The sequence below is a fragment of the Salvelinus fontinalis genome, chromosome 37 (assembly GCF_029448725.1).
Source record: "Salvelinus fontinalis isolate EN_2023a chromosome 37, ASM2944872v1, whole genome shotgun sequence".
In the NCBI taxonomy this organism is placed as follows: domain Eukaryota; kingdom Metazoa; phylum Chordata; class Actinopteri; order Salmoniformes; family Salmonidae; genus Salvelinus; species Salvelinus fontinalis.
Window position 1 is genome coordinate 18,475,369 of NC_074701.1, and position 17,643 is coordinate 18,493,011.

The 17,643-nt window shown below is 47.0% G+C and overlaps 1 protein-coding gene across 1 annotated transcript in view; it reads left to right on the forward strand.

Annotated features, from left to right (window-relative positions):
• The window catches only part of ttc27 (tetratricopeptide repeat domain 27), a 122,131-nt gene that overhangs the window by 102,041 nt on the left and 2,447 nt on the right, over positions 1–17,643 (forward strand). Inside the window, exons 13-18 of the mRNA XM_055902268.1 lie at positions 2,405–2,632; positions 3,841–3,939; positions 4,399–4,451; positions 5,908–6,073; positions 13,431–13,628; positions 14,202–14,313. Of these exons, the coding sequence (XP_055758243.1) occupies positions 2,405–2,632; positions 3,841–3,939; positions 4,399–4,451; positions 5,908–6,073; positions 13,431–13,628; positions 14,202–14,313 (856 nt within the window). The remainder of the gene's footprint in view (positions 1–2,404; positions 2,633–3,840; positions 3,940–4,398; positions 4,452–5,907; positions 6,074–13,430; positions 13,629–14,201; positions 14,314–17,643) is intronic.

Below are 17,643 nucleotides of genomic sequence, written 5' to 3' on the forward strand. Positions count from 1 at the left end.
GAGTGGAAGACATTACCAGCGTAATCGGATAACAGCCATAGTCATTATGATATTTATACTCTGTGATTAAATTATTGGAAAAGAAAAGCTGAGAGAAAGAGACGACTTACTGATAATATACAGTACCAGTCAAGTTTTGACACCTACTCATTCAAGGTTATTATTTTTATTTTATTTTTCATTTGAGATACCAGCCTCAGAAATTGCAGCCCAAATAAATGCTTCACAGAATTCAAGTAACAGACACATCTCAACATCAACTGTTCAGAGGAGACTGTGTGAATCAGGCCTTCATGGTCAAATTGCTGCAAAGAAATCACTACAAAAGGACACAAATAAGAAGAAGATTTGCTTGGGACAAGAAACACAAGCAATGGACATTAGACCGGTGGGTGGAAATCTGTTCTTTGTTCTGATGAGTCCAAATGTGAGATTTTTGGTTACAAACGCTGTGTCTTTGTGAGAAGCAGAGTAGGTGAACAGATGATCTCCGCATATATGGTTCCCACCATGAAGCATGGAGAAGGTGGTATGATGGTGTGGGGGGGCTTTGCTGGTGACACTGATTTATTTCAAATTCAAGGCACACTTAACCAGCATGGCTACCACAGCATTCTGCAGTGATACGCCATCCCATCTAGTTTGCGCTTAGTGGACTATCATTTGATTTTCAACAGGACAGTGACCCAACACACCTCCAGGCTGTGTAAGGGCTATTTGACCAAGGAGTGATGCAGTGCTGCATCAGATGACCTGGCCTCCGCAATCCCCCGACCTCAACCCAATTGAGATGGTTTGGGATGAGTTGGACCGAAGAGTGAAGGAAAAGCAGCCGACAAGTGCTCAGCATATGTGGGAACTCCTTCAAGACTGTTGGAAAAGCATTCCAGGTGAAGCTGGTTGAGAGAATGCCAAGAGTGTGCAAAGCTGTCATCAAGGCAAAAGGTGGGTACTTTGAAGAATCTCAAATATAAAGTATATTTTGATTTGTTGAACACTTTTTTTGGTTACTACATGATTCCGTATGTGTTATTTCATAGTTGTGATGTCTTCACTATTATTCTACAATGTAGAAAATAGTAAAATAAAGAAAGTCTTGAATGAGTAGGTGTGTCCAAGCTTTTGACTGATACTGTATGTCGGTCTCCTGTAATTATCTGTCATTGATAGTTACTGAACTCCCCTCACTGTTCTGTGGTACCATTCCCCTATTGTCAATCCAATCTGTTATTTGCGATATTTCAGAGGTCCATGCTTCTACTATTCAAGCTGATACGAAAAACACGTTTTGTTCAAACAAATATTTCACTTTGCCAGCCATATTGTTTTTACGTTGTAATTCCATGTGTTGGAGTTGAGTTCGGGGTCTTGTGGTCTGATGAGTGGTGTGGTAGAGATGGCTATGGTTACAAGCTGCTCCATGGGGGCCCAGTGTGTGCCAGTGGACTTGGCCCAGATTCAGCCTTCAGAATGGGATCCAGTAAAAGAAACCAATGAAAACCCAGAAACCCTTGCGCCCAAAAACACTCAGGCTGTGGGTAGATTGGCACATGAACAAAGCAGCATCTTAAAGTGAGTGGAAACCTGATCATTATTCTTCAAATAAATCAGTTTTTACATTGTATTTAGTCAGTTGGCAGCTGAGGGGGAGACGAGCAAGTGGGGCAACAGTAGGAAGTGTGGCCGTTGGGATTGACCACTGATCTGGCCATGGGGATTGAACCCTGGTTACCACTGGGGAGCAGTATGTGACTGGCCATGGGGATTGAACCCTGGTCTCCATTGGGGAGCAGTATGTGACTGGCCATGGGGATTTAACCCTGGTCTCTGCTGGGGAGCAGTATGTGACTGGCCATGGGGATTGAACCCTGGTCTCCGCTGGGGAGCAGTATGTGACTGGCCATGGGGATTGAACCCTGGTCTCTGCTGGGTAGCAGTATGTGACTGGCCATGAGCATTACCGTTAGACAACAGGCACTTCACAACCCGATCATTATTCTACACACAACTGTGTAGAAAGAGGGGATACAGTACTCAAATCAGCTCTTTTGAGAGGTTTAGTGTCTGTTGGCTTTTATTCTGGCCATGCTGGAGAACATCATGTAGTTGAGGCTACAGTAGAAGTAGCCCCAGTTTCAACATCTTGATTGAGCTTCCTTCCCCAGTGAGTGGATTGTGGCAGTCCCAGACCAAATCAAAGCCTGATTATTGTTAGCAGGGAATATTGAGTGTCTTGGCTCTGAGGGTTGTCAGGAACCAAGACATTTTGACTAACCACCACCTCTGTTGCCCTCTTTTCTCATCCCTTTTCTTCCCCTCATTACCAATTCTTCCTGTATTTTTGTGCTTCTCTCTCTCCCTCCCCCTTCCCTCTGTTTTTCTCCCTCCCTCCTCCCTCTCCCAGGCAGAGGAGATCCTGCGTAGGGAGTTGGAGAAGAAGGAGACCCCCAGTCTGTACTGCCTGCTGGGCGACGTGCTGCGTGACCAGCAGTACTACGACCAGGCCTGGGAGCTGTCGAACCATCGCAGCGCCCGCGCCATGCGCTCCAAGGCCCTGCTGCACCTCCGGGCCAAGGACTTCCAGCAGTGTGTGGAGTGCTTCGAGAAGTCACTCCGCATCAACACCATGCAGGTAAACTAACCTCTGAAATGGCTAGCTTTGGGTAGGATATTGAAAAGAATAATGTCATCAGGGCTAGCAGGTAGAACTCACAGGGTAAAACTTAACTACCTGACCTGCAGGTAAGCTACCTACAAGTGATAGGATAGATTTTGGTATTTTTTATGAATAGATTAAATAATGTATTAACTTCAAAGAGTAGTAGGTTAGCACCGAGCACAGTAGAACTGGAATGAATCTGCGCCTTTGCCCCCATTCACCCACCCACCCACACACACTTTCCCATTTCCCCAAGGAAGTAGTGTTGGGACAGTTGTGTCTGGGACCTGTCCTGTTGGCTCCCAGCACACAGAGGGCAGCCAACTCACCCTGTAACCACTCCTCTGGATAGCAGAGTGAAGAGGAGAAATAACGAGTCAGTTTCGCCCGGGGGAACAGAGCAAAGGGAAATCATTTCCTGTTTTCCTTCCCTCTTCTGCCCGTTGTCCATATTTAATTCAGCAGGTCAGCCAGCAATAGGATGTTTTAATTTAGCTAGTTCTGCCATAATGACCTTCACCCTCCGTTTTTCAAGGGGTTGTTGAAGTATTGTTAAGGAGATATGAGGGCTCTTGTAAACAATCGCTCCAGCAGCTACATCTTTGGAGAATGAAGATAAATAGAATAGAAGGGTATATTCCTCCGTTTCCCACCTCCCTCTGATATGAGCCATGCGATGTTGTAGTGTGCTGTGGTGAGAGGGGAAAGACACAAAGTGGGGGGAGAAAGGGAAATGGAGGGAGAAAGGGAAATGGAGGGGGGAGAGAATCCGGGGGACTGATGTCACAGCTGATTTTTACAGACGGGGGCCTGCCTGTCAGTCACAGAGCGGTGGCAGGTGGGCTTTCCTCCAAGTCAAACACAGGCACAGGAGGGCTGCAACATTAGCCAACATGGCATTTGCGTTTCTTTTTCCGCTTCCTTTTTTTCCACGTGTGTCCTGTGTGGCACCTGCCAGTCAGCATGGCAGGGATGGTTTGAAAGCAGGACTGAGAAAGTGTGGCAGGCTCAGCACATTGTTAGTTTATACCGTGGATCAAGGGGGTGAGTTAGCACTGAGATAATATAGAATTCTCACCATGAATACATGAGACTATAAATGATATTCCACTCAACATTTCACAGTTTAGTATTCCTGAACTCACTGCTCATGTTTGACTCTGTTTGTCTTGTTTCTACAGCTTGGGGTGTGGTTCTCCCTGGGCTGTGCCTACTTTGCCCTGGAGGGCTATGAGGGTGCTGCCAAGGCCTTCCAGAGGTGTGTGGGACTGGAGCCAGATGTAAGTGCATTACTACACCACCTTACAGTGTCAGGCATCATCGCACATAGGAGGGCAGAGTCAATCACATGAATGCACAGTGGGACAATCACAATACTATTCATCTCTCGTTTTGTCACTCCCTCTACTCCCCCCCTTCTCTTTTTCCATTACTCACAAATACACACATTCCCACACAAACACACACCCCCACACACAAACACACTTTGACAAACGGAAAACACTCCCTTCCCATAACCCGAGCTATAACACTCTTCAGCAGTCCTCCAGCAGTCTTTCCAATTCAACTTAATGACCCATACGGCCCCCGTGTGCCCACTGCATTGAGCGGGAATGTGCTCATGTAGCACTCAGCAGAACATATTTAGGCTCGGGGGGAGTCAGTCTTCTGCCACAGCTTCTTAACAACCCTGTGCTTACTTGTGTGTAAGCTGTACATCTTCATTTTTCCTCCTTCAGAACGCAGAGGCGTGGAACAACCTCTCCACGGCCTACATCCGCCTGAGACAGAAGTGAGTACTGTATAGTCCCTCCATCTGGACCATTAACCTGTCAATGATTGACCAGAGTTAGGACTCTGGAAGATGTACAGTTCAGTCAGAAGTATTTCAGTTGACAGGCTCAATGTTTGAATGTCTCCTTGTTTTGAATTTAGGGTCCCTCAGTCGAGAGCCTTCTCTCCACAGCTCACACACAATTGACTGGACTGAGGTTAGCTTTAGGGTGAGGAATTATATTATTGAGCCAACTGGTTTTGGAGGCTCAGCGGGGCCTTGAGAAGACCCGTGTTTCTCACTCACTCACCCGCCCATCCATCCACCCACCACCCTTGTGCCGGCTGACACATACAGTAGGGCCACAACAAAGACAGAGGAATCGGACCTTAATGTTCTCTCTCAGCCCTGATATCCCTGAGGTTCTCCAGCCACTACCCCTACTGATCCAGGACCTGTCACTCTCACAGAGAGAGGGACTCGCACTGCCAGCCAGGAGGCATCCATTCAGCCTGACAGTATTGATTTTTGGCTGGAGAGAGGTATCAAAGAGTAGCACTGATTTACACGCCAATGAAACAGATTGATGTTATAATGCCTTTTTCACCCCACTCCAACTCCTCTAGTCATTGGTTTGGTCACGTAACTGACCTCGATGCTTTTCAATTACTTTAAAAACTCACTAGGCAGTCGTGATGGGAAAGATAACATCTCAATGCCCTCCTGATTTTACCACAGGACCTAGGTAAACCCCAGCTGACCATGAGGCGGGCATCAGCCAGATTTGTTAGGCTCAAGTCAATTAGTACATTCCCACCACTGTAAGATGGGCAGGTTCTCTTATTTCCCCTGAAAACCACAATCTCTTCCTGGCAGAACTCTGTCTGGGAACTAGGAAGCTCCATGGTTTCTTTATGGGGAAACTTTCCCCCTCAGCCCCTGATCAAATCAGCCCTGTGCTTTCAGGCCTGAAATTAAAAAGCGGGGAGACTTCTACCTGGTTAGCGCCGCTGCTAAATCAGCTGAAGTGGCTCTGTTAAAGAGCCTGTAGCCTGTGGTGTGTGTGAGTGTAGGTGGATCAGAGAGAGAGTATCAGGGCGGTTGTCACGGCGAACTGCTAACTTATGTAGCCTGCGTCTCACTGAGGTGTCAGACACAGGGGGCAGGCAGCCATGTCAGTCAGACTTGGCTATGGTCCACCTCTGGACAGCTGCTGAGGTTACAGAGATGCAGGCACCTCACCTGAAATAGTGACTCATTACTGAACTGTAGAAATGACTGGTAGGACCGACTCCTAACTTATTAACTCAAATTTGCACGTTGACGTTAATGCATGTCTGTGTGCATCTCAATTTAGTATTCATCCCATAAGACTTTGTAAGCTGCCCCTGAAGAAATGGTGAGCACCAGCCATGTAAAAATACTTTCCATGGCACCACTAATTCCAGCGCCTGTCCGTCCCACTGTCTGTCAGGACGAAGGCTTTCCGCACCCTGCAGGAGGCTCTGAAGTGTAACTACGAACACTGGCAGATCTGGGAGAACTTCATTGCCGTTTGCACCGACGTGGGAGAGTTCGCAGAGGCCATCAAGGCCTACCATCGCCTTATGGACCTGAGGGACAAGTTCAAGGATGTGCAGGTAATGATAGTGCCCACAGGCACTGATCTAGGATCAATTTACCATATCCAAAAATCACAACCTTAGCCATTTAGGGGAAAATGCTAAACTGACCTTAGGTTAGTGTCAAGGGACAACTTCATCCTACTTGGTTTAGAAAAGAACAGCTTTTCCCTTGTTTACAGGATTATTTCTAAAATGGAAATGTGCTGTGCTACAGTAATAACCCAGCTAACTTTCCACCCACACTGGTTCCTGTCACAGATAAGTCCCATGTCATAGCTTGTTCACATCTAGGAGCAGTACTTGTAAAGCAACCGAGGATTTGAATACGCCCGGCTCCATATGCCACCAGGAGCGTGCCTTTAATGGCACCATACGCCTCTCATCTGCTCGTACCACGGTGCTGCCCCTCTAACAACCAGTCGTTAACAGCACCCACGTCTCCCGTAAGGAGAGGAGCCTGGGTAGGCTTTCTCAGCCGTGTGAGATTCAGGCTCCATATGTTCCAGGGCACAGAAGGGTCCACTCCACCCCCCCTCTTGCCCTCTCTTAGCTCCATCACAGAACCCAGGGCCTTCCAGAGGGTGACCCCTTGGGAATGAAGAATATATACAAGAGGTTGCAGTCTGTTTGAGCAGAGCCCTCTGCCACCGCCACCTGCTACCACCTCTTTAATACTGAAACCACTTCGGTCAGAGAGCTCGCCTAAAGGAGACCTGAACATTCTGGACCTCTATGACAACACACCACTTGACCACCAGTCTATCATTTTGCTGCGACTCTTATCACGATTTCTAATGGAATGTCAGGTGTCGATATTGCAATGGGGTCCACAGACCTTTGAGGACCCTACTGACATTCTCTGAAGATGTCCCTGCAATATATCCACGGCAATAGTTATACCCTGCCTGCTGGGCTTATCAAGCACTTTCATTTGGTTTCATTTGAAAAAATCTACATGAAAAATCTGTGAATCATCGCTGGCTAATTGGAAACCCACCAACGCTTACTAAATAGAAAATTAACTGTCGACTTTGAATAAACGAGTCCAAACATAGCTACTGAGCAAAACTGCAACATACTGTATAAGTCCTCAGCCCCGGAATACATACATTCTGTCTTCAGAGCAATTCACTTTAAAGAAGATGTTTCAGCACGGATGTAAAAGCTCTAAATAACAGAGCTTTAGGTGTCTGGAGGTTGGGTGCTCCTGGGGGTCCGGTCATAATCCCCAGCCCTCGCCTCGTCCCGCGCCACCACTGTAGCGCCACTTAACATGCACAGCCCTGGTTGGATCTGTTTCATTGCCTTTTCTAATTAGCTTGGCAAAGTCAGTGGGGGTTTGCTCAAAATGTGTTATTTTCCGGGCCTCCCGGGTGGCGCTGTGGTCTAGGGCACTGCAGCGCTAGCTGTGCCACCAGAGTCTCTGGGTTCGCGTCCAGGCTCTGTCGCAGCCGGCCGCGACCGGGAGGTCCGTGGGGCGACGCACAATTGGCCTAGCGTCGTCCGGGTTAGGGAGGGTTTGGCCGGTAGGGATATCCTTGTCTCATCGCGCTCCAGCGACTCCTGTGGCGGGCCGGGCGCAGTGCGCGCTAACCAAAGGGGGCGGGTGCACGGTGTTTCCTCCAACACATTGGTGCGGCTGGCTTCCGGGTTGGAGGCGCGCTGTGTTAAGAAGCAGTGCGGCTTGGTTGGGTTGTGCTTCGGAGGACGCATGACTTTCGACCTTCGTCTCTCCCGAGCCCGTACGTAAGTTGTAGCGTTGAGACAAGATAGTAATTACTAGCGATTGGATACCACGAAAATTGGGGAGAAAAAAATTGTTAAAAAAAAGTGTTATTTTCCTTTCCTTCCCTCCCTGTCTTTTTTGCTCTTCTCTCTCTCAATGGATTATTTTTTGCTCTTCTCTCTCTCAATGGATTATTTTTTGCTCTTCTCTCGCTCAATGGATTCATTTTTAGCTTGGCAAGATGCTAGCGCCTCATCAATTAGGATTGGAGATGTAAACGCACAAGTTGAAAAGGTCGCAACCAGCCACCCGCTGCTGTAAAATATATGTCCCCGTAATTGGGATGTGGATTCACATTCTTTAACTCTGGTTCCCAACAGTCTTCTCTCTTTTTCTCCTTCTGCACTTTACTCTGTGTTGTGTGAGAAGGATTGGTCAGTTCCTTAGGCCCCATCTTATTTGGCCTTTGAACATCAAATTAAAAGATGTTCCCATCGGGTTTATGAGTCCTTAATGTGGTCGTCTGATATAACAGCCTGTCCCCACTCACCCAATGCGCATAGTTTGGTGGCACTATTTTGTTTGCTGACATTGAAATGCCCATCCGTTTCTTCTACCTGCCCCCCCCCTCCCTCATCCCCTAAATGTATCCTTGATGTACCACTATTTCACTTAAAAGCGCTTGTATTTGAAGAGAGTATTTGCTATTATTTGGCCTTCCTGACTCGCGTCTTTGTATTGTATTTTGAATTGTGTGACAAGGCGACAGTTAACGTCATACTTCCTTCATAAAATCTATTCCTGCAAGTGCTTGTTTTGTCATCAACTTACCTTCCTTTCCTCTCCTTCACTTTTATTCCATATTGTTTGCTTCCTGAGACTGTTGTTAGTTCATACAGTACTGCATGGCTGAGGGGGAGAGAGTACTTTACAACTGTACACCTTATGGGCCAGGATGCATTCCTCTTCTATGGAATGTAGAGAAGCAACTAGAGTGGAATTAGTGACTTATGAGGACCTCTGTCACATGCCCTCCATATTCTCCGTATCCAGTGGATCCTAGTGATGAATTGTGGGTTATGATGGACACACACACTCACACATTCCTTTGAGACAGAAAATAATTATTTCCCCCGTGAAGAAAAGGTCTCGTTGAAAATGGATCAAATTTCTCGTTACTCGGGATACATCAAACCTTTACTCCGTTTTCCATCCTGCTCTCTCTCCGTGGGAGGATATTACTTTTCCTCTTAATTTCACACTATAACCGGATACAGCAGGAATCTGGGAGAGTGATCCGTATAATTTCCCCTTTAACTTGAATCAAAAAGTCCCATTTAGGGATTTAATTTGTTACACATTTTCATCATCGACAGTCCGATCTGATGAATCCTGTCTGAGACCTTCTAGGCTGAAATTACCTTCAGACGCTGAGGTGCCCCAGTGGCAGAAGAGAGCTATCAATCAATATTAACACTCATTTACCCAGCACCTCCCCTCCCCTGATTTCCCACAGACTTCCTCCAGCTACTGTACCAGTATAACAGATAACTGATAGGTTAGACCAACCCCTTCTCAGAGCCAGTAGGCAGAGGCCCTCTGCTATTACCCACACAACCCCCATCTCACATACACACTGAGATTATTATGATGAAATGTTTTATCCGGTATGAAGACAGAGTATCTTTCTTTGGACCACACACATACACCGACCGGCATCTTATCTGAGGGTCCAGAGAGGAGTGTGTGTGTAGCAAGATACTTGCTGCACCGGTATGGTATGCAGAATGACATTTGTTCCAGCACCTGAGAACGTTGACATTTTAAACACAGAGGTGGGGGAGTGGTACACTTAAACTGTGAAAACCAGGAGCACACTAAAGAGCATCTATAGACAAGTAGTTTGTTACATGCAAATGGTGAGAAGAGAAACAAATTTAAATCAGACCTCCCGTGGAACTGCACTTGGGGGACTATAAAAAAGGGTGAGGTAGAAAGAGTGATATAGTGAAAGAAGGAGAAGGGAGAGACACTCCCGGATTCCCTAGACGGCTGTTGTTTTAAGGGCTGAGACGACCGCCAGTTGGGAGGATTCATCCTCGCCTTACCTACTGTCCTACAGTAGACCACACACATTCTGGAACAGCCCTTACAGAAGTGCTCTCGTTTCAACAGATCTCATTTATGATCTTCTCTTACACAGAGATAATTCATTTGAAGAATGTTATCAAACCATTTTACTGGATTGTACTTTTAATGGCCTTTAGTCATTCAAGAACATTGCATGATTGCTAGGAGCTTGGCTATGCCATTATTCAGTTGGAAAGCCATCTGGAAGGTTTAGCCCCAGGTATAGATACAGAACAGTTGTCTGTGAAGCCTGGATATAAGGTGTTTGATTGTCTGGTTTAGACCAGATTTATTGTAAAGGGGGCCTTTCCTCTCCCTCATGCCTGTTGAAGTTCACACCACTTACAGCTTTCAGATCTGCTTCCTCACAGATTCTCTTCCTCCTCGACCGGCGAGGCACGCCACAGTCAACTGGAGACTAAACAATAATCTAGTCGAGCAGAGGCAGTGTGCCAGCCCGCCTGCAGCTGAACTTACAACCCATTAACTAAGAGCTGGGTCATTTGGTAACTCGGTGTCAAGACTCTCTGGGATGGAGTCTTTAAACAGCCTCTTTAGACATGCAATTTGGAAGTGATTTTCAAACACACAATCATCCTTCAAGAAATGCATTGGCTCTTCTGGTGATTCAGTCACTGTGAATGTGAAATCCCTCCCTGTAAGTGGTTGTATGGATATGTGCAGTAGGCTAGAGGTCTCATTCACCTTTGGCTACATTTTTACTGTGAACAATCAAAATTGGGATAAAGTAAAAAGCTTGGCTCAGCGAACACCTGGGGTTCAAGCTGTTCACTAACAGGCTTTCTGCTAGTGCCACGACTTCAAAGGGAGCTGACTTCTGGGAAACCAGGCCCCCCACCCTGGCACGCGCATGGTAGACATACACACCAACTCAAAGACTAGCATGGGGAGACTTAAACACAGACGCGTGAGGAGATGCACACGTCTTGCAGTTTACACCCTCAGACTACGCACACACACCCCTCCAATCCAGGCCACACATACCCACACACACACACCCCTCCAATCCAGGCCACACATACCCCCACCCACACACACACCCCTCCAATCCAGGCCACACATACCCACGCACACACACCCCTCCAATCCAGGCCACACATACCCACACACACACACCCCTCCAATCCAGGCCACACATACCCCCACCCACACACACACCCCTCCAATCCAGGCCACACATACCCCCACCCACACACACACCCCTCCAATCCAGGCCACACATACCCCCACCCACACACACACCCCTCCAATCCAGGCCACACATACCCCCACCCACACACACACCCCTCCAATCCAGGCCACACATACCCACACACACACACACACCCCTCCAATCCAGGCCACACATACCCACACACACACACACCCCTCCAATCCAGGCCACACATACCCACACACACACACCCCTCCAATCCAGGCCACACATACCCACACACACACACACCCCTCCAATCCAGGCCACACATACCCACACACACACACCCCTCCAATCCAGGCCACACATACCCACACACACACACACCCCTCCAATCCAGGCCACACATACCCACACACACACACACACCCCTCCAATCCAGGCCACACATACCCACACACACACACACCCCTCCAATCCAGGCCACACATACCCACCCACACACACCCCTCCAATCCAGGCCACACATACCCACACACACACACACACCTCCAATCCAGGCCACACATACCCCCACCCACACACACACCCCTCCAATCCAGGCCACACATACCCACACACACACCCCTCCAATCCAGGCCACACATACCCACACACACACCCCTCCAATCCAGGCCACACATACCCACACACACACCCCTCCAATCCAGGCCACACATACCCACACACACACCCCTCCAATCCAGGCCACACATACCCACACACACACCCCTCCAATCCAGGCCACACATACCCACACACACACCCCTCCAATCCAGGCCACACATACCCACACACACACCCCTCCAATCCAGGCCACACATACCCACACACACACCCCTCCAATCCAGGCCACACATACCCACACACACACCCCTCCAATCCAGGCCACACATACCCACACACACACCCCTCCAATCCAGGCCACACATACCCACACACACACCCCTCCAATCCAGGCCACACATACCCACACACACACCCCTCCAATCCAGGCCACACATACCCACACACACACCCCTCCAATCCAGGCCACACATACCTCCACACATACCCCTCCAATCCAGGCCACACATACCCCCACACATACCCCTCCAATCCAGGCCACACATACCCACACACACACACCCCTCCAATCCAGGCCACACATACCCACACACACACACCCCTCCAATCCAGGCCACACATACCCACACACACACACCCCTCCAATCCAGGCCACACATACCCACACACACACACCCCTCCAATCCAGGCCACATACCCCCACACACACACCCCTCCAATCCAGGTCACACATACCCCCACACACACACCCCTCCAATCCAGGTCACACATACCCCCACCCACACACGCACCCCTCCAATCCAGGCCACACATACCCCCACCCACACACACACCCCTCCAATCCAGGCCACACCTTTCACCATTCATCTGTCCCTCTCTCCTTTCCCCTGCCTTTACTCAGCTTGCTCAGAGTGTTGGTATTCGGAGCGGTGCATGAGGGCTTCACAAATAACATTCCCCTGGACAGACAGGATAAGGCCCGGGACCGCTGCTGCACTTCCTGGCTTTTAGTGGAGCACATGGACATACCTTTTGAGATTTTTCTCATTGATATCATCCTCTGTCTCCTGCTTGTTGCTTATGGAACATGTTAGTATATATAGCTATGACTATGACATGCCCGTGTGTGAGTGAGTGGTGTGTATTGCGTTGTAACTTGATTATTTGTTTTCAGCGTGCTGATGATACCGTTTTATTATTCATATGGGAAAGCATTTAGTTAAAGTAAACAAAGAGGGTGAGGTTATGTTTTGAAATCCAGCATTGCTCTGCCCTCTAGGCTATTTATTCAAGCGCTTTTAATTGTACTGCGTGATGATCGTGACTGTGCATACATTTCCATTTTTTGTTACAATAGAAAACAAGTCCCATGAATTCTTGGCAGTTTTATTCCACTCTATATTCCACTCTCAATGCCAAGCATATTGAATTTGAGCGGGGGGCAAATGCCACACATTCAGTTGGGTGCGAGGTGAAATTGAAACCAAGTGCGAAAAGCGTCAGTGTGAAATAGCCTCCTGCTCAGACGGCAATCACCAAACTAGAAACGGAGGATGACAGAGCCACGCAACATTGAGGCAACCCAACTGGTTTATGTTGAGAGAGGACATATGTAATTGAAGCCAGTGTGTTCAGGTTCACACACCAAACCACAACCACCTGCTTTAAACAAGCAGTCGCTCCACTCTTTCCCACTCCTCCCACTTCAAACCAGAGGAGCGGTCCGTTCACATTCTGAATCTCCTGTGTTCCAGATTCTAGAGATCCTGGTGCGAGCGGTGGTGGAGGACATGACAGATAACCATGGCGACCAGGCGTCATCTCTGCGGGCCAAGGTCCAGGAGCTCCTGGGGCGCGTCACGTCTCGCCACAGCACTGACGCTGAGATCTGGCGTCACTACGCCCTGCTCTACGGAGACGGCCACAGCACCAGGCCTGAGGACAACGAGAAAGTAAGGCCCTCTAACATTCCTCTAACGTCCCCGTGACATTTGACTGTGCAAACGCCACACATGAAATATACTGTATGAGCTCGGAGGGGAGGTGAAAAAGTCATTATTGTAATGGACTTGGATCCTGTTAATAGGCTCTTTATAGGCTCATTGATAACTCATAGGCGATGGTAACTAATGGTGAGCAAGTTGCACGTGGCCACACAATGATAGATGGGTCTGTGTATTCTTGTCATACGCAGTGGGCTGTTGATAAAACTGTTCCTTAATCATGTCCTAAGCGTGACTTGTGAGTTATGATCCTTAGTCCTGGTATGTCATTTGTCTTTCCACTGCCTCCCATAGGCCAGTCACGCCATAGCGATGATTTCTGTTCATTTTCTATTCATTAAATGTGTTTACTTAATGTGTTCATTATAACCCAAATGGATTGGTGTGGCCAACAGATTGGTAAGGATTTATGGCTTCATGGGAAGTTAATATTTAGTTCAAAGTGGTAGCCCACAACATTCTGTGTGTTGGGGGATAATTGTTTTTCATGGATTTTCTTGTGTGCGTATTTGTGTTTGTCAGGCTTTGCAGTTCCTGTCCAAGGCCCATCGCTGTGAGGTGCAGGTCAGCGGCTGGGAGAAAGACACTGGGACCTTCAAGGAGGTGATAAGGAGAGCCATAGATCTTGCCAACGGTAAGTGATGCACTTCCTGCCCCTACACGCACAGACCTTATCCCACATACCAACCACTGTGGCAGGTACAGTACCAGTCAAAAGTTTGGACACACCTACTCATTCAAGGGTTTTTCTTTATTTTTACTATTTCTGACATTGTAGAATAATAGTGAAGACATCGAAACTATGAAATAACACATATCAAATCATGTAGTAACCACAACAAATCCAAATATATTTTATATTTGACTTTCTTCAAAGTAGCCACCCTTTGCCTTGATGACAGCTTTGCACACTCTTGGCATTTTCTACACTAGCTTCACCTGGAATGCTTGAAGGAGTTCCTACATATGCTGAGAACTTGTTGGCTGCTTTTCCTTCACTCTGCGGTCTAACTCATCCCAAACCATCTCAATGGGTTGAGGTCGGGTGATTGTGGAGGCCAGGTCATCTGATGCAGCACTGAATCACTCTCCTTGGTCAAATAGCTCTTACACCGCCTGGAGGTGTGTTGGGTCATTGTCCTGTTGAAAAAAATGTAATATAGCCCTTACACAGCCTGGAGGTGTCCTTTTAATTAAGTAGTGGTTTATTTGCATCAATTTGACCATGAAGGCCTGATTCACACGTTCTCCTCGGAACAGATGATATTGATGTGTCTGTTACTTGAACTCTGATGCATTTATTTGGGCTGCAATCTGAGGTGCAGTTAACTCTAATGAACTTATCCTCTGCAGCAGAAGTAACTCTGGGTCTTCCTTTCCTGTAGCGGTCCTCATGAGAGCCAGTTTCATCATAGCGCTTGATCGTTTTTGCGACTTTACTTGAAGAAACTTTCAAAGTTCTTGACATTTTAAGAATTGACTGACCTTCATGTCTTAAAGTAATGATGGACTGTCATTTCTCTTTGTTTATTTGAGCTGTTCTTGCCATAATATGGACATGGTCTTTTTACAAATAGTGCAATCTTCTGTATACCTCCCCTACCTTGTCACAACTGATTGGCTCAAACACATTAAGAAGGAAAGAAATTCCACAAGTGAACTTTTAACAAGGCACACCTGTTAATTGAAATGCATTCCAGGTGGCTACTTTGAAGAATCTCAAATATAAAATATATTTTGATTTGTTGAACACTTTTTTGGTTACTACATAATTCCATATGTGTTATTTCATAGTTTTGATGTCTTCACTATTATTCTACAATGTAGAAATTTGTAAAAAAATAAAGAAAAACCCTGGAATGAGTAGGTGTCCAAACTTTTGACTGGTACTGTAGATTTTAAAAAATCAACCCGACACTCAGATTTTTTACCAGCCGAAGTATTTTTTTTGCCATAATGACACAACACACACAAAAAAGATGAGCATGCTTGGTAATGTTTCTAAAACAATAAATGTAATACTAGTGCAAAGTAATGTGCTCGATTTGATATTCTGTGACCACAATCCCGTGTAGCTCAGTTGGTAGAGCATGGCATTTGCCATGCTGTACAGCACTTCGTACATCAGCTAATATCTCGAAGGGCTATATAAAATCAAAAATAAACTTGATTTGCAAAGCCAGGGTTGTGGGTTCGATTCCCGCGGGGGAACGGTACGAAAAAAAGTATGTAAATGTATGCACTCGCTAATTACTGTAAGTCGCTCTGGATAAGAGCGTCTGCTAAATGACTAAAACGTTTATATAAAAAAGTCTTCAGAGACTGCCTCTAAGGTTACCTTGGTAAAAGGGCCACTCCTATCTTCATGTGCCTGTGAGAATCTCAGTAGTAGAAGCCGACAAACTCTGAGATCTCTTTTTGCTAGCTGTGGAAGAAAACTCAAACATTGAAAGCAACCTAGCTTCTGAACAAAACAATATAAATAGCCAAGAAACACGAGGACAAAGTCTCACTGAAGTAGCCTTTAGAGAAAATTAAACCAATGCCTGAGCGCATTGCCTTTAAAAACAAATCTTTCCGCACATTACTCAGTGCTCACAGCCCTCTAGACAGGTGGTGTTGTTGCGCGAGGTGGGATAGCATTAGCGTTAGGATTCCGATTTGCTTTGAGCATTACCAGATATGAAACAAAACGTCAGAAATACTTTGAAAACAGATACTACAGCATTTATTTAGCTATAAAATCACAACTAGCACTTGTGCTTACTTGACTAGACTATTTTTATGAAATGCTCACACTGTCGAGCCTTGAGTGAACCACCCGCAACGTGGCTGGTGAATTAGACATTCTTACCCGACAATGCCAAAATCTACCCACATTTGGCAGGTGTTTCATTTTAGGCCCTGTCACACACACACACGTTTCTTTGACACACCCGAGCCACACGTGACCGCCGCTTATTGGCGGAGACTTATGAACACTCCATCACGCTTAATGTCACGTCTCCTACAGGCCTTTGCGTCAGCCGCGTAGGGAGGAGACATGATGGATTGCAGACACGAGAAGAGTTAAAAAGACAAACAAGCCGCTTACCCCACTGCCCTCTGCAGACGCAATCCTGATCCAAACAATTGCTTTGCGTGTTAGTGTGGAGGGGGTTAGGGGATGGAGTGGAGATGGAGACAGCAGGCAAAGGAAGGAGAGTGTCCTATAGGAGAACTCCATTAAAGTTGTTAATCTCGAGAATCCCCAGGTTTTTCATTACAGCCGGATGCTGTGTTGAATTAAACATTAGAGGGAGTCAGGATAACACGGTAGGAATAGCAATGTGTAAGGACGCAGCCCTGCCTTCCCCAACACATCTCTGGGGTTGATGTTGTCGCTAGGGCTCATCTTCACTCAGGTCACACCTTTTCTCTCGCATGCGCGCGCGCACACACACACCGCACACACCTTACATACACTTAATTCCTCACACAGGCTGTGGTATGTATCCCAAAACACTCCCACATGCCTCCCCTGTCCTTCAGCCCTTCAGAAAAGACCCAGAGAGCTTTTGATCTTAGTCATTTATTAGAGAGACAGGCTTAGCAAATGGATCAGAATCGCAACCAACCTCTATGATGGGCCTGGACACTGCATCCACAGAGCTCGGAAGAGAGGGATGAGAAAAAAGTAGTAGAGTGATGAGAACAAGGAGGGTAGAGCAGAAGAGGTCCTCATCCATAAATCACTCCGTTTTGACCTTTCGTGCTGTCGCAGTTGAAGGGGACCATACAGGGAAAAGGTGTAGCACAGATAGAGAGGAGAAGAGACCGCCGCTTGTTCTCCCTTCCTCGTGCGAGAGAGAGATAAAAGGTGTTGTGTAAACACCAAGACAAAAGACTGCGATGCAGGGGAAATAACCCATCAATATCATCACTGGTCTCAGGAACATAGCTTTGTTTCGGTATGTTTCTCAAA